This window comes from Elephas maximus, chromosome 27 (assembly GCF_024166365.1).
Source record: "Elephas maximus indicus isolate mEleMax1 chromosome 27, mEleMax1 primary haplotype, whole genome shotgun sequence".
In the NCBI taxonomy this organism is placed as follows: Eukaryota; Metazoa; Chordata; class Mammalia; order Proboscidea; family Elephantidae; genus Elephas; species Elephas maximus.
The window spans coordinates 35,334,629-35,352,569 of NC_064845.1; the positions used below are offsets into that span (position 1 = coordinate 35,334,629).

At 39.1% G+C, this 17,941-nt stretch overlaps 1 protein-coding gene across 1 annotated transcript in view; it reads right to left on the reverse strand.

Annotated features, from left to right (window-relative positions):
- Positions 1 to 17,941, reverse strand: part of LOC126068286 (collagen alpha-6(VI) chain-like) — a 119,967-nt gene that overhangs the window by 30,794 nt on the left and 71,232 nt on the right. The window contains exons 13-21 of the mRNA XM_049870746.1: positions 15,757 to 15,849; positions 13,529 to 13,582; positions 11,136 to 11,207; positions 11,024 to 11,050; positions 10,618 to 10,662; positions 10,483 to 10,536; positions 9,155 to 9,217; positions 4,909 to 4,974; positions 3,343 to 3,396 (exon numbers count right to left, since the gene is read on the reverse strand). Coding sequence (XP_049726703.1) covers positions 3,343 to 3,396; positions 4,909 to 4,974; positions 9,155 to 9,217; positions 10,483 to 10,536; positions 10,618 to 10,662; positions 11,024 to 11,050; positions 11,136 to 11,207; positions 13,529 to 13,582; positions 15,757 to 15,849 — 528 coding nt within the window. The remainder of the gene's footprint in view (positions 1 to 3,342; positions 3,397 to 4,908; positions 4,975 to 9,154; positions 9,218 to 10,482; positions 10,537 to 10,617; positions 10,663 to 11,023; positions 11,051 to 11,135; positions 11,208 to 13,528; positions 13,583 to 15,756; positions 15,850 to 17,941) is intronic.

Consider the following 17,941-nt stretch of genomic DNA (forward strand, 5'->3'; position numbering starts at 1 on the left):
AGGATTGGTTTTCCATTTCTGTAAAGAAGGCTGTTGGAATTTTGATGAGGATTGCACTGAATTTATAAATCACTTTAGGTAGTGTTGACATCTTAACATTATCAAATTTTCTAATCCATGAATGTGGAATATCTTTCCATTTATTTAATTCTTCCTTTATTTCTTTCAACAGTGTATTATAATTTTCATTGTATAAGTCTTTCACATCCCTGGCTAGATTTATTCCTAGGTATCTTATTCTCTTAGATGCTACTGTAAATGAAATTGTGTACTTAATTTCCCTTTTAGATTTCTTATTGCTGGTCAATTCAGTATATTAATAAAACATCCAATCAAAATAACTGTGCTACACAATCAAGTGAATTTTTCCAGCTACTCTCATTTGGTCTGACATGTAAGGTTAGGGTATATTTCAGATCAATATTGTACAGCTATGGAAATCAAAGGACAAAGACATTTTATTGTATAATTTAGGAACTCTCAGTAAGGTCATAGGAAGACTGGCATCCGGGATTTGCAACAGTTCAATAAACATCAGACAGCATTGTCTTGATGGAAATTTGAGATGTGCAGGTAAAAATTCTATGAGAGACCAGTGTTGTAGACTTTCAATTCTGCTACTCATATTTCAGTCAAAAGCACACTCTTATATAGGAAACAGACTGTGTACGTCTGAAAAAGGTTAGAGGTCAGTTTCTGTAAAACTTTAATGAGTTGGTTCACTGTTGATGATATTCCATTTCTACTATTGCCTTTGTTGCTTCCTGCTTCCCACACCCAAATGATTTTTAGTCATGTTTATTCTATTTTGTTGTTGTTGCTTGCTTCTAATATATCTTACATCTCTACATTTTTTTCTTTTTCTTTGCTTTTTTAGTACTACCAGCTTGCTTTTCTTCACCTTCTATTGTCTTGTTGATTTTTTATGCTCTTTTTTTAGAGTAGTCATGTTGTCTTCATTTCTTTGAGACTTTCTTTACAGAACTATTTGCCAGAATTCTTCTACTGTTTCCTTGGATAATTCCTCTTCCAGTAGGGATTTATCTATGTTTGCAAGTAAATTTTTTCTCCTCCTTCCTTGGAGTTTCTATGCGTATGTCCTCAGTGACCTCTTTCTGATTAATAACCATCTTTGAATAAAAAAAAGGGCTACCTAATTAACTGTTTGAGATGTATAGTTGGAATTGGGCCAGTAGCTTTGGTATATACATATTATCTTAAATATATTCTCATCAGATTATTTCTGCTACATTAGGGCTATATCTCCCTTCAGCTTTTGGCATTTAAGAGATTCATGGCACTCACACAAAGTCCTGTAAGTAAGTTTCTCTGTGTTGTAGGTAATTTTTTCTATGTTGTGATGGTCACTGCTTCCTCTCCCCTCACTGCTGGCAGCCTCCATGCCTAGGTTGCTAGTTGTAAATAATACAAAGAGAATATTGTCCATCTTCTCATTATTTATACCTTCTCTGCTAAACTACGTTCCTGGTATATTTCCTGCTCTTTTCACAATCTATGGTGACCCTGGGTTTTGCTCCCCAGCTCTTTCAGTACCATTGCAGTTACTTTTAGTGAAATTTGATTCCTGTTTGAGGTCCGAGGTAATATGTGTCAGATGTCCAAATCCTTTCTCACGAACATCCAGATTTAAGAATAGTTGGTTGGTATTGTCATCAATTGTGGCTTGAGGTTGTGGCTATTCTTTATCTCTTTCTAATTTCTTTTGTTGTTTCCGGAGAGTTTCACAAAAGGGGAGTAATGTAAAAAATGTTTTTACTTTGCCATCTTTTACTGAAAGTCCCAGTTTTATTCCTTAATGGTACTTCTGAATCTGTTACCCAAGGTAGGGGTCATATTTATCAGGAGTTGTGAAATTTAAATAATACATGGAGATACTGTATTAGCCTCTAAAGAGTCTATAGCTGCTATAAAACAAACAAGTGAACCTCGCACACAAGGTTTTCCTGGATGATACTGCTGAAAATATTTTCCAGGCGTTGTAAGCTGTCTACACCCTTTCTGGAAATAAAATGATGGCAAATGCATTTCTTTATCCTGAGATGCATTAAAACATCATTAGTAAAGTGCTTTCCCAGAAATCAAATTACATACGTTTTAAATATGATATTTCCTTTTTCTCTGGCCTCAAAAATAAGAGGAAGGCGTGTTCCAAAATACAAAAATATTCTCTGGGTGGGGTATAAGTAACTGGTTCTACGAATTTCTTCTGCTCAGAAAATAAAATGTATAATAAATGTAATATACCGAACTAGTTTTTTGTGTTCAGATTTAAAACATTTATTTGGTAAGGGGAGGTGGAGGAAGAAGCTTGGTTAACTAACTAAATAAAGAGGGAAAGAAAATATTGCAAAATGAGAAAAAAAAATCAAAACCAAACCCATTGCCATCGAGTCAATTCCAACTCATAGCAACCCTATAGGAGAGTAGAACTGCTCCATAGGGCTTCCAAAGAGTGCCTGGTGGATTCAAACTTCCAACCTTTTGGTTAGCAGCCAAACTCTTAACCATGACACCACCAGGGTTTCCAAAATGAGAAAACCAACCCACTGCCATCGAGTTGATTCCTACTCATAGTGGCCCTATAGGACAGAGTAGAATTGCCCCATAGAGTTTCCAAGGAGTGCCTGGCGGATTTAAACTGCAGACCTCTTGGTTAGCAGCCATAGCACTTAACCACTATGCCACCAAGGTTTCCAAAATGAGAAAAAAGACAGGTCTGATTTAGAGCCCAGTGCAAGCATCTAAGTATATTTCATTAATGTTATCTTTTTCTTAAGTTTTTGGATAAAAGTTTTCTCCCATGATCTCTGTGGTTTTCCAAGTATCCAAGCACAGAGATATTTTTTGAAGTACTCTTGCAAAAGTAATAATGAAGCAAGCAAACAAAAAATCCAGAAGCGTTCAATAAACAAGTAACCTAATCTCACTCTTCATTATATCTACACCAGGACTGACTTTTCTAAGAAGTCATAAAATTTGGCAGAAGAATGAAGTTTGGACTTAACATCACTGGCAATCTCAGCCTAGTGAGGAGGCCAGGCTTGGATCACTTTTCCCCTAGTTGGCTACTGTTTTGGTCTCTTTGCCCAGTTCTCTCTTTCGATTGATAATTATTCCTGCAGTGAGCACCTGCCTGCCTCAACTTCATAGGCTTTTCCCCCAAGTCCTTTGCCAGCCTTGTTCCGAGAGCTCTCTTAAGTCAGTTTCTCCAAGGTAGTGAGCTCCAGTGGCACCACCCCACCTACTCCCCGCAATCAACCATTTTCATCACAAAATAGGCTAGTGGAGCATGGGGGTCTCCTTGTCTAGAAGGGCTCTTACTGTCTTTCTTCTGGATCCTGGTGTCCCAGGAAGGCCTGGCCAACCTCTTCCACCCTGTGAAAAGAAAAAGCAGATGTGTGACAATAATTACACAGCATTAAACATTTCCTCTTTAATATTAGCTCGTAGTGTTCTACAGAGGATGGATGGGTATATGCCAAGGAGAGAAATGTTTTTCCTTTGGAACATGGCACTACTTCTAGTGGTCATAAACCATATCTCTTTTTGGGTAATGAGGAACGGCAGGACAAAAATGCTAACGACATGGCTTCATCTTTCATAACCACTGTCTAACTTGTGTTTGGAGTGCATGTCACAGAGTATTCAAATTGCTGTCCCCATTGTGTTGAGACATAGGCTATGCGTTCATTGAACCATAGTACATGGCAGGAGTATGGCTGCTACTGCTTTGAATTTCTACCTTTGGATTTCTTGCTCCCTTTGGTTTTTTTTTTTTTTTTGGTTAACCTGTGTAGATTAACACCCTTGTGAATAAAATCTCATAATACTCACAAGTCTCCTTAATTTAGAGGTCTACTATGAGACATATTTCTGATGTAATAACGACAGTAGGTAACACTTACTGCATGTTTATGGTGTAACAAAATGGGTCACTGAATCCCCATCATAACCTTCAAAAGTAACCTACTCATCTCATTTTGCAGATGGGAAAATCCAGGTTTACAGAAAGTGGCTCAAGACTTCAGAGCTGGTAAAGGGCAGAGCCAGGGACAGGATGTAAGTCTGTTCCCAAAGCAAAGTTCTTCCCACCGTATCAGAGTTCTTCCCTCGGTAGAATCATGAAGGAAACTTCCTGATCAAGAAGATCCAGAGGCACACATTTTCCAGATAAATAACTATTTTTTTATAAATCCTGAAAAAAAGGTTAGGATGACCAAATTGTGACTTGCAAGATCCATGAGATTAATTCTATGAGACTTGCCTCTAGGACGTGGGCCATACAGATCTACCAGGTCTTGTTCTTACAACGTACTACCAATAACACAATGCCTTTATAGGGTATGTGTTTTCTGGATAGCAGGAAGGCCAAAACTCTCTGGATAGCACAATTCTATCAGATATTTCCACATTTCAGGTTAGGATTTAGATGTTTACACTCAGAATGAACACCTCAAGGGTATAGCTTGGTGAAGTGAGTCACCACAAATTTAGAGGAAAAAGAAGAGAATGTTTCTTGAATCCAAGAGAGCAGATAACCAACAACAGCAACAAACCCAAGCCTGTTGCTGTCGAGTCAATTCCAACTCATAGTGACCCTATAGAACAGAGTAGAACTGCTCCATAGGATTTCCAAGGAGCTCCCGGTGGATTTGAACTGCCGGCCTTTTGGTTGGCAGCCACAGCTCTTAACTACTACACCACCAGTAGCAGATAAGCAGGTGTAAAAGATGTATGTGCTCCTAGAAAAATTTCCATATATCAAGTGTATTCATTATGATTCCAAAGTCTTTATTGTGCAATTCATAATCCATCACAAAGTACTTGAGCCTCATAGTTGTCCCATCATCATTTTACAAATCTATGCTCAAATGCCCACATAATTACTTGTCTTCCGTTTTCTCCTTTCAAGCCCTGGGGTCCTTGTATGCTATTGTCAGATCCAGGAACTCCCTAAAAATAGACAATAAAGAGAAAAAAATTAAGAAATTTTGAACATTTCTCCTTAAAAATGTAACTTGTATAGAACACATTTTACTACCCCAAAGGAAGTTGACAAAAGTCCAACCCATTCGAAAGCATAAAATAGGTTAAAATCACAAATGGCTTCCATGAGCTTTCTTTTCCTCCTGTGCTTTGCATTATCAGGATGAGAATGGAGAACTAAGGTGAGTGTGTGAGGAGAAAGCCAGCACCCACTCGAGAAGGCACAGCCAAGGGAAGCTAGGGTGACATGACTTGTGTTTATGACAATTCTTATCCTAAGTCTAGAGGTGCCCTTTCTTGCTAGTCCACCTCTTCTCTTAGCTTTCCCTCTCTTTCCTTGGGCCAAGGCAATTTTATAGTTGAGGGCTGGTAGATTTTACTCTCACCTACCCTTGGGGGAAAGAAAAAGTTTGTAATGGGTTCCACCACAATAACATAAGCACACTGAGTAATATTGCGGATACGCCTGCCACTGGCTCCTCCTCCTCCTTCTGGACACCTGGCTCCCTTCTATTCCTGTCCACTCATCCCGACTTTTCTGTTTTCCCAGAAAATACTGGAATCTTGATTTTTTTCTAATATTCATACAAATATCCCAGCAGAAACTCATTGAAAAGCAGAAACACATTATGGGATATATTATCCTTAGCCGACCAAAGGAAGGCTTTCTAACTTGGTTAGTTAGGACCACAAATAAAGCCTTGTCTCCAAGATGCCAAGACAATCAATTGATCCAGTCATTCAGTCAATGCTCCAATAAATTGAGAAGGACAACAATTACCCAACCTGCTGAGTACCACCTGCCTGGCTGTTTGGCTGAAAGCAGCCCAGACTACCTTCGTCAATCAATAAGCAATTTGAGATCACCAACAGGGACATAACGTTGCTCCACATATTTAGTGAGCTATTTAAAGGAATAGTTTTTGCACTTATAGAGTTTATAGGCTAATGCATGAAAAATTGGGCTTGGAATTTACTTTATATAACTAATATTACCAAAATTTATGTGAAAATTTAAATTTTAGTAATTTAAATTTCTTTTCCTGACATACAAAACGCCAAAGGTTGTTTTATACTCTTTCTTTCCCCTTAAGTTTAAATATTTGACTGTTAAGTTCTTCAAGCAGGGTAGACCTAATATATAAAATTAGAAAATTGTATTTTGATGAGAAAGGTGGATCAGGAAAAGGAAGGTACTGTAAAGCCCAGAATTTTATCCCACTGGACATGTAAGACTCTTACTGTAGTTCAACTCTAAACTATTGGATCGAAGTGATGACATTGAAAAGAACCATGCATCAGCACATTTTACAGAATAGAACAACCGAATGTGCGTATGAACCAGTTGTTTGGTCAATCTGAATATGAACTGGTCCTGTATTTCTATTTCTATGCAACCGGACAAAAGCGCATCATCTAATACAAATTTATGATTACACCTGGGCCTCTAATACTAAATTACTTTAGAATGGTGACCCTTACTAGCCTCTATAAACCCAACAAATGATCTAGCTCAGTTTTCCCCCAACATTACGTGAGATTTATCTATCTTCAGGTGGGAATGGGAGATTGCACATACCTAAGCTAGCTTTCGGAAACCCTGATGGCGTAGTGGTTAAGTGCTACGGCTGCTAAACAAAGGGTCGGCAGTTCGAATCTACCAGGTGCTCCTTGGAAACTCTGTGGGGCAGTTCTACTCTGTCCTATAGGGTCGCTATGAGTCGGAATCGACTCGATGGCACTGGGTTTTTTTTTGGTAAGCTAGCTTTCATGTGATCAGAAATCCTTTCTGAATAAGCTTAGATTTTCAGGAATTTGTGCCATTTGCACACGTCCCTATGAATAATCTGATCATGTGTGTGTTCCATGAACGTACGCCAGTATTTATTTCATCAGTCTTGCTCTCCCAGATTTTTCCTGAAATAGTAACCCACAAAAACCACATGTAAAGAAGAACAGTTGTCCCAGATTTGGATCTCTTTTTTCAAGTGAGTGGGAAGAATTGTTCTGCAAGGACAAATCACCTAAAGTGAGTTTTATGACAAACAGCTCTTTGCAGCGAGGCTCTAGTGGGTTGATTTTTTTAGCCAACTTGAGGTCATAGAACATTTGCTTTTAAGTAAAAAAAAAAAAAAAAAAAAAAAACTTTTTACATTACTCAGGCTCTTTTAAGTATCTTATATAATCACACATTCTACAGCAGACAAATTAGGGGGAATTCTGATCAAAGTGAATGGCAATTGCAGAGCAATACCCTAAAAGATGCAACCCCAAACAACCCCAAAATAGTCACCATATATAGATGACTGAAATGCCTTGTATGTGAACTTTCATTTCTTAATTATCCTTATTTGTGGATGTTTTTCTGGTTATAAATTAGGTAGTTTTGAAGTACTTGAAAACTCAAGTCATCAGATTATTATCAGAAGATTTCACTTAGTAAACAATGTTGTCCTCAAGTGCAAATTCCCTCTGCTTTTAAATAATCTCAATGCATACTCAATATATGCATTTGCCAATACATATTGTATCAAATTCTTTCTCTGATGAACACATTGTATACTGGAGGAGGAGTTATTAAAGGCTAAGCTCTGTGAGATTGCTGGTTGCCCCACATCCTCTCCACCACTTGGTTTTGGAGGTTTTTAAAAAGTTTCAGCCGTTCTGCTGAGTGTGTACATCAGTACACTGCTCTCCTACACTGCTGGTGGGAGTATAAATTAAAACAATTTTTTTGAAAAGCTGTTTGGTTGTAAATAGTTAAGCTGAATATATGCATAAACAACACGATCCAGAAGTTCTACTCCTTTATATACCCAAGAGAAATGTGTACACACGTGTACCAAAAGTCAGGTACAAGAATGTCCATAGTGATACTAATCATGATAGCAAAAACTGGGAACTACCCAAATGTCTATCAAGACTATAATGAGTAAATAAATAGTGGTACATTCACACAATGGACTACTCTATAGCAACAAGATAGAATGAATTATTGTTATGAACAAATTTCACAAGCATAAAGTGGAGCAAAAGGAGCCGGAAACAGAAGAGTATATATTATGAGATCCCATTTATATATATTATATATATATATTTTAAATATATATTTATATTTTTATATTTATATTTTTAAATTTATATAAAAGGTCAACAACAGATAAAACTAATCTGTGGTGTTAGGATAGCAATTATCTCGGGATAGGAAGGCAGTGACTGGAGAAGGCGTGGGGGCTTCTGGGATGCTGGTAATGTTCTATTTCTTGATCTGAATGGTGGCCATACAGGTGTACTTACATTCTTCAAGCTGTGCACTTGACATTTGTGCACTTTTCTGCTGTGTGTTACAGTTCAATAAAAGTTTAAAAACAAACCTAAGTGTATGGTGAATGTAATTAGTGTCACGGAATTGTACACTTGAAACTAGTTAAAGATTTTTTGCTTTATATATTTCACCGAAATAAAATTAATTTTAAAATAAAAAACAACAAACAAGTCCTAATTCATTCAAGTTTTGGATTCAGGGAAATGAGGCTAAAAGTCTCAACTGAGAAAGACTCTTGGAGAATAGAAAAAAAAAGTGGCGACTTTTGTTTTCTTCCATTCATTCCACATTTTGAGGTACTCAAAAGGAAAACAATGGAGTAGACTGGAATTCTTTCATAGCTCTGAGGCCCAAGGACAATTCTGAACAGATATTCTTGAGAAATACGCGTGCAAGTGATGTGCAAGGGCTTCTCCTTGTCCATACTCCTCTGATACATGAAGGGGGTCTAGTGTTAGGTGTTTGCTTTTAAAATCCTACAACAGTTGTGCCTGTGATGGTTTACATTCAGGATGGCTATTGTAATACCTTTAAATGGGGATGGCTCTCTGGGTGGCGTAAGTGGTTTGTGATGGGCTGCTAACAGAAAGGTTGGAGGTTCAAACCCACCCGGCGGCTCCGTGAAAGAAAAGTCTGGTGATCTGCCTCCATTAAGATTACAGCCAAGAAAACCCTATGGAACAGTTCTACTCTGTAACATGGGGGGTCATGAGTCAGAACTGACTTGATGGCAACGGGTTTGTTGCTGTCTTCTCCATATCAGAAGTGCTGATGGCAACCAAACCCAAACTAATTTATAGGCCATGCAGCCCAGGTACTTACAGGATCCCCTCGCAGGCCCTTTGGTCCATGGTCACCAGAAATACCTCTCTTCCCTGGGTTGCCCTAAAGTTAATACAAATGAGAAGGAGAACAGGACTAGGACTAGGATTTTTACCAAAGTTAATACAAACAAACAGACAAAGAGCTTATAATCTTTTTCCTGCTTTGAAGAACTAAATATTTTTCCTACTGAGATTAATTATTTTTAAACTGGAAAGAAGAACAACCAAAATTAGTTTCAGGCATCATATGGATAATTTAAGAGTGACCTCAATTATCTGCCACGGTAGTAAAATCTGTGGTACAGACACACCTGTCACCTTGTTTAATTCTTGCCACTGCTTTGTGAATCATGTATGGCTGATTCTTTTAACGAGGCAGTTGCAATTCAGAAAGATAGCCAATTTGCCCAAGGTGGTTGTGTCAACTGCAAAGGGCTTTCAATTCAACCGTTCACACTCTATAAATAGATAAACTTGATGACGGAAGTATGCCCGCAGCTGCCATTTGTTCAAGATGAATGTGTGGTGTGCACGTGTCATTGTGCTACCCTGCACCTCCGACCTGTCTATACCTCTAACTGCTGCCCTTGGTGTAGTCGCTGCTTTTCATTAATGGCTCCAATTCTTCAGGTTTTAGTGCCTTCCCGCTGTGGCAAGGAGTCCCTGGGTGGCACAAATGGCCAAGTGCTCGACTACTAACCTAAAGGTTGGCAGTTTGAGCCCATCTAGAGGTCTTCGGAAGACAGGCCTGGTGATCTGCTTCCTAAAGGTCACAGACTTGAAAACTCTTTGGAACACAGTTCTACTCTGCAGGCCTGCGGTTGCTATGAATTGGAACAGATTTGTTGGCAGCTAACAACAACAACAACTACTGTGTCTGGGCAAAATTCTCCACCACTGAGTTTGGCCTTGTGACTTGATTTAGCCAGAGAAAGAAACAAAAGTGTCAGTGTAAGAGTTCCAAGGTCAGGCTTCGAGAGATCGCTGAGTGTTTCTTCTTATTCTGTTGTGTTTCTGCCATATCCTTGGAAAGGACATAGCCTACATGGCCGGACTAGTTCTCCAGTACCAGGAAGAAGATAAGAGACATCTGGAACAAAGCCCCCAGCCAATGAACAGACACATGAATCAAAGTCAGTCTAGATTAACTGAACCCCTCAGACTACCTAAGAACTACATGTTTATTTCTGTATGCAACTGAGGCTTTGCAGTTCTTTGTTATACAGCAATTTGGGGCAACAGCTTACTCATGTAGCCAGGGTAGCTATTCTAGTCCATTAATCACATCTTTATTTCCCAGTGCTGCCCCTTTTTTTCATTCCTTACCTGGGATCCTTCATCACCCTTTTCTCCTTTTCTTCCAGGAAGACCATTGTCACCCTAAAAGAGAAAAAACTCAAATTTCCATTTTTGTAATAGAATCACTCAGAAGGATTCCTGTGTACAAGGAGAAGGCTTTACCTGTTCTCCATTTAATCCATCAATTCCACTTTCCCCAGCTTCTCCCTGAAAAGACAGATGAGATCAGAATAGAGCACATCCCATCGATGTGAAAAGAAGTCAGACACCAAACAAAAACAGCCTAGTTTTGTGTTCTACATACAATCTCATTGTTAGGCTGGCCCTGGGTAACATCAAGTATTACTCAGCAATAGAAACTGTCAACAAACAAGACACATCACCTGCAGTCAAAGGCAGGAATGCAGGAAAAAAAAAAAAAAATGGCTGGCAATAAAAAAATGAAGGTCAAAAACCATGAAGTTTACGAAAGAAACTTCAGTTGTGCAACCTACTGGCCAATAATATCAGGAAATAAAAATATTCTGGATAACAGATGGCAGATCAACAGATGTGCCTGGTGGCATACCTCCTGTCCAGTGAAGCCCCTGGCTCCCTGAAAATAGAAAGACAATAGTGGTTAGTGTAGGAAAATGAAATTAATATTGAAAAGGCTTTGCAATGTTTTATGTGACTCTTACCTTAGGACCTTTGGTACCATCGCATCCTTTAATACCTTGCTCTCCCACTGGTCCAGGGACTCCTCTTTCTCCCTGAGAAAGAGCACATGTCTAGATAAGCTTTTTCTATTGTAGTCTTGGATTTGTCTTGAAAACTTGAAAAATTATTTGTTGGGAGAAAAATGTGTGACTGCTCATTGTTTACAATCCATAATTCATGTTTATAAAAACTTAAGAATGGAAGCAAATCGGAGGAACTCTGATGACGGCACTTTGTTTTTGGTCCCATCTCACACTGCCCTGAGTGGAGTTCTATCTAAATATGACATGCATACAAACAACCAGCAACTAAAGTCTATTCTCAAGGTTTCAGGAGGTATTCTGGGAATAGGTATTGAAGAATTGATGAGACATCAGAGAAGGATGATCCAGACATGATCTAGACAAGAGGCATGATTTCTAGATTAAAATTCATCTTTCTCAAATCAAATACCTCTTCAGCAGTTCTTGTATTGCTGAGCTCCACCACAATCTGTGTAATCTTATTAGCTGGAAACAAAGATGTATCCTCGGCTTTTCTCTTCCCAAGTGGTCACAAGTTAGGTCTATTTAATCTCCTTAACATACCTATTCATCCTGTCCCAAGCCAAGATTAGGACAGATCTCTCTGTCTTGCACCTGGCCTACTGTGAGGCTTCTACCTGCTACCCATGCCTTAGCATTATCTATAATGTTGCCTGAGCAAGCTTTCTAAACCCATACCCCCATCATCACTCCTGTGCTTAGAACTATTCAATGACTGCCAATCAACTAGAAGACACAATACCAACTCTTCTGCAGCATATTCAAGACTGCTGCCTGGGTCCTGTCCACCATGTAACCTCCCTCTGCCGTGCTCTGTATTCCAGCCATGTGGACCCACATGCTACTCTGAAATCCAGGGCTTTGAGCCAGTTAGAACCGGTTCAATCATGGCCAACAAAGCAAAACCGGAAGAGACTCAGATGTTTAAAATTTGAGTGATCTGAGAGATAACCAGAATGGGAAAAATTAGGGTGGAAGCCCTGGAATGGGAGGCTCAGAAGATACACAGTGAGTCCTTTCAGGAGCTTGATATGTGAAACTGGATTACTTGCACAACTGTGGAGAGTAACATACATTCAAAGCAGTGTGGTCAGCCGCCATCTTTGCATGGGGCACTGCTGTATTTAACTCTGCTCAAAATTTGACAGGTAAAAGATTTGGTTGCTATGCAATGCATATGCAGCCCTTGTTTCCTAAGAGGGAGATTAAGTTTCCAGCACAGCTTTGACTCATAATTTTTCCCATTCCAGTTAGCCCAAATTCTAAAAATTCAGGTCTGTTCCAGTTTCGCTTCCTCAGCCACGACTGAACTGGCAAGCACTGGTTTGAAGCCCCACTGAAAACATACCATTCTCTGACTCAGTTACGTGCCCTTGAACACATTGTTCCTTCTGTAGTAGAATGTTCTTCTCCACCCACTTTGCTTGGAGAGATTCTTATTCTTTGTTCAGACGTCTGCCTAAGTATTACCCCTTGTCTGCAGCCTTTCTTTCTTATGTTCTGACTCTCAACCAAGGCTATTACTTGAGGCTGTTAGGTCTTATTCTGCCACACTTCCTTGCACCTCTTTACATACCTTTATTATAGCCCTGTGTATAATAACTGTAGCCACTGTTTTCACACTTGCCTTTTCACTAGCCTGGAAGTTACTTGAGATAGGGACAATATTTTTTCTTTTTTTTACTTTTCTTATTTCTTGGGCCTAGCATTGTGCCTGGCAAGATGCTTAATATATATTTTTTAAATGAATCAACAAATGCTTTAATGAGTTAGGTCTTTGATAAATAATGTAGTGAGTGGTAAGATGTTTAATATATAATTGTTAAATGGATGAATGGGTGGATGGAAGGAGGGAAGGATGGAAGGAGGGAGGAAGGGATGGATGGATGGATGGATGGATGGATGGATGGATGGATGGATGGATGGATGGATGGATGGATGGATGGATGGATGGATGGATGGATGGATGGATGGATGGATGGATGCAAGAAAGAGTAAGCTCCTTTATAAACAAGGTGTGGAGTGGGTTTATCTGTGCAAAATGGGCCAGAAATGGGAAAATGGTGGTAGTTTGACTCTCCTGATGAAAAGGATAACTTTTGCATTGAGTCCATTGTACAATGTTGGTGGATGGTCAAAGAGGTTAATAAACCACTAACAACTATCAGAAGCAAGATCCTATCCATGACTAGGATCCAGAAAGCCCTGAGTTTTTGCACATAAATCCTTAGACTCTGACCTTTATTGCTTCTCTCTGAATTGATGCAAGTGATACCATATTGTAAATATATTTCTGGGAGTAGATGAATCTGAAAAACAACTTGACTTACAGTAATACCCTCATCTCCTAGGTAGCCTTCACTGCCTTTAAAGCCTGGAAGTCCCTGGAAATAAGAGAAAGGAGAAAATATTAGCATTCCATAGACCCTAAACAGAAGTAATCAAGAAAAATTCTTCAACTCTACAGTTTTATCTCATGTGGAATAATAAGGGTTTGAAAAACTACTCTCCCACTCCCAAATCAAGGCAGCATTTATACATATATAAAGAAATGGGCTATGGAGACAAGTAGCCAGGTAACTCAAGATATCATGAATGTGTGTGTGTGTGAGAATCAAGATATTGTCTACTACTCTCTCAGGGGTTATTCACAGGCCTCTAGTTTTAAGACAGGGAACAGATGGGCCCCCAAATCTGCAACTCACATAAACAAATTAAAGTAAAAAGGTCACAGGAAATGGGCCAGGGCACAGAAACAAAGCCATTCCCCAGAACAATGGGGCAGGGTATCAGAAAACAGTCCAGAAACTCCCTTAAAGTTATCTTTCAGAAGCAGCTGGATGAAACCAGCCCCAGGGGCATGCACAGGACATCTACCTGTGACCACTGTGTGACCTTCCACCAGGGGCAGCGAGGGGCTGCAGCTGTAGCTGGGGAATCGAACTCTGGGTGTGAGAGACTGCGCAGGTGTGACATCCCATCATAAGTCTTGCTACGAATTGCAGAAGCCTCCGGGACAGGAGCCATCTTAAAGCCATCTTAGAAAGCTGCTGCGCGCACACCGCAGCTAACATACCTCCGCCCAGATGAGCCACCTCCTGGAAAACCCCACCTATACCTATGAATAAACATAAATCTTGTCCCACCCAAAAACCTTTAAAAACCCATGCAAATCCTTTGTTCTGGGAGATGTGGGTAAGCGTTACCTGGGCCCTCCTTGTTGCCACTTGAAAGCCTCTTTTAATAAAGCTTTGCTCATGTGGAAATTTCTCTGTGCCTTACCTGTTCGTTCTTGACCAGTGAGAGGCAAGAACCTTATATAATTAAAGGCATAAAGGCACCAGCAACAGTTTCTGTTCAGACTCATCATCAAATGAACAGAGCTATATTTGCCCCCAGAAAATAGATTAAAACTATTGTCTTTAATTAAAAAAATCTTTTTTAGGATTTATGCTACACACAGAATAACAGACCACATGCGTTTTCCTCCCATTCTCTCTGAGGCCTGTTTTTATTTTTTTTAATATAACAACCTTTTTACATCAAGTTGAAGCATTCAGGAAACAATTGTAGCAAAACTTTCAGAGACACAGCCATGGTGATTTGGAAGTTACAGTGGTGTCTATAAATTATCCCCAAAATTAAACACACATGTAAACAAACAGGATTGAAATCATTATTAAACACCTCTGTTGTATGTTTTTTTTGTTGTTGTTGTTGTATGTTTACACATATTTCAACATTTCCTAAAGTCCAAAATAGTATTTTTACATAAGGGTAAACAAACTTTTTTGGGGGGAGGGGTTAGGAAATATGTGAATGAATTCTGGTTACTTTTTTTTTTTTTTTATCATTGGCCTGTTTTTGTTTGTAAATCTGTGGCAATATTTTGGCCTGGTAAAGCTGAGTAAAATATCTTAGCACCTTTTGCTCTGACAGAGTAAGCTTCTTTAGCTTGATTTTCAGCAAAATAGGTACAATATTCTCTACTTTAGGAAACCCCGGTGGCTTAGTGGTTAAGTACTACGGCTGCTAACCAAAAGGTCAGCAGTTCGAATCCACCAGGCGCTCCTTGGAAACTCTATGGGGCAGTTCTACTCTGACCTATAGGGTCGCTATGAGTCGGAATCGACTCGACGGCACTGGGGTTATTCTCTACTTGATTTTGTAAATATATAGCCGTGACTCCACAGCTATATACTTAAAAATGGAAATTAAAATGAGTCATCGGTGTTGAGGAGGCTTTCATTATTCAACATGAGGAATCACAGTTGAGTTTTTGTATCACTGTCATCACTTCTAGAACAGTGGATAATCAAGGATCCTGGCAGTTGTTTCTCCTGAGATGTCTATAAAAACTTTTGAAAAAGGTTCTTATTTAGAATGTCAAGGAAAATTCATGACTATCTAATTTGATATATAAAATGAGGAGTGAAATAAAGATTTACCTCAGAGGTTCTACCTTGGGGTTAAAGTCACCCCTTAATCTACCTAACCGCATTTCTGAAGGACATACTACATTCAAATAAAGTGAAACAGGAATCTGAACTAAAATCACCTTTTTTCCTGATGGTCCAGGAACTCCTATTGTGCCATCTCCCCCAGAGCACTTGCAGAACAAACAGCAGCACGTTCTTTCAGCAACATTGACCTTGAGTTGAGGGGGGATGGGGAATACATAACATTTGGTATCATTGCTTCCCAAATCATGCACACAAGCTCATCACGCAATTGAGACTTCTACTGGAGTTTCAGAAACCTGTTCACCATTAAAGAGACCATGTTCTAGAGTGAGAGAGAATGCATGAGACGTTCCTCTGGTACTATCTTTCCTCCTGTGATCTGCATTCTACACCCTTTGAGGAATTCTGAATTGACAAAAGATGTTTTTGGGTTCCCCAAAATGGTATCAGTTTAGCCCAGCTCATTCCATACTAATTTATTACCATGATTCCCTGTCTCCACCCTACCCCAGCATTGACCACGGTGTTATCGATTACCCTAAATAATTTTGCCTCCAAAGACTTTGTGGACTAAAATGCCTGCATGATGTTTTCCCCATTTCATGAAATTTATTTATTTTATTTTTTATTGTGCTTTAGGTGAAAGTTTATATAGCAAATTAGTTTTTCATTAAATGGTTAATACACAAATTGTTTTATGACACCAGTGCAACATGTCAACACTCTCCTCTTCTCCACCCTGGGTTCCCTATTTCGATTTGTCAAGTTTTCTTGTCCTTTCCTGCCTTCTATTCTTTGCTTTTGGGCTGGTGTGCCCATTAGTCTCCTATGCATGAATTAAACTATGAAGCCTGTTCCTCACATGTGTTATTGTTGGCCCTATAGAACTACCTAATCTTTGGCTGAAGGGTGAACCTCAGGAGTGACTTCAGTACTGAGTTAAAAGGATGTCCAAGGGCCATACTCTCGGGGTTTCGCCACTCTCTGTCGGACCAGGAAGCTTGTTTTTTTTGTGTGTGTGTATGTGTGAATTTGACTTTTGTTCTACATTTTTCTCCCGCTCTGTCCGAGGCCCTCTATTGTGATCCCTGATAGAGCAGTTGGTGGTGGTAACTGGGCACCATCTAGTTGTTCTGGGCTCAGTCTGGTAGAGGCCGTTTTGGTGAAATTTAGATGCTAGCGCATTTAAAGAGTGCCTGTAATATTGCCGGAACTAAGTTCAATGGTGAACCCTTCAGAACAGCTTGTTTGTGATACGATTTCAGAAATACCAATTACATGTCCAACATTTTGGAAGTATTTGCTATAGAGAGTAGGGGCATGGGGAGAATATTTCTCTTCGTACTTTGGCCAAAAAACTGTATATTTACAATTTTATCCTGAAACTATTTAGTCACACATATGAACAAACAGTACTGTGCCAAAAAATAGCTGGCATATTCCACTGCATTTTTACAATGAACCCACCAAATTTATTTTTAGGAAAGAAAGTTCTGTTTGAAGTAAATTCTATGCTTCACTTTAGTGGGGAAGAATCAATCTTTGTGTTGAGAAGTTTCCCATCTAAATTCTAGTGTGATGAGAAAAATGGCAATCGCTTGTGATAACCATTTAGTAATTTCCCGCCTCTAATTGTTTCCTATTACATAAATATTCTTTTTATGGCATTATAAAATACTCTGTTTTCCAGAAATTTTCAGAGAAACCAATAAAACCTGAAACGTGTGAAGCTAAATGAAAACAAATGGACTCTGCAATTTCATACTGCTTGGCTTAATGTTAGCTTTCTTTGGCTCACCAAAACCCGGCAGCACCAAAATCTATTATCATTACTATTATCATTAAAATTGATCTATGGCCATTACAGAAATTGATTATTGTTTTTCATATACAGTGTTTCATTTATGTGATATCTAAAAACTAACAGACATGTTTCGAAGAATAACTTCCTCTCTCTATGAATCACCAATACAGATTTCCAAATGGAGGAGACAGAAAAAAATACATTTTTGTAAAATAGACTCTTTGCCTTCCCCATGTAGGAAAGGGACTCCAGCAAAACTTCCATATTCTTTAAGTAATCGTTTTTATATTTTATAATTGACTCCACGGCACTGGGATATTATATATAGTGGTGGCATAGTGGTTAAGTGCTACGGCTGCTAACCAAAGGGTCGGCGGTTCAAATCCACCAGGCGCTCCTTGGAAACTCTATGGGGCAGTTCTACTCTGTCCTATAGGGTCACTATGAGTCGGAATCGACTCGACGGCAGTGGGTTT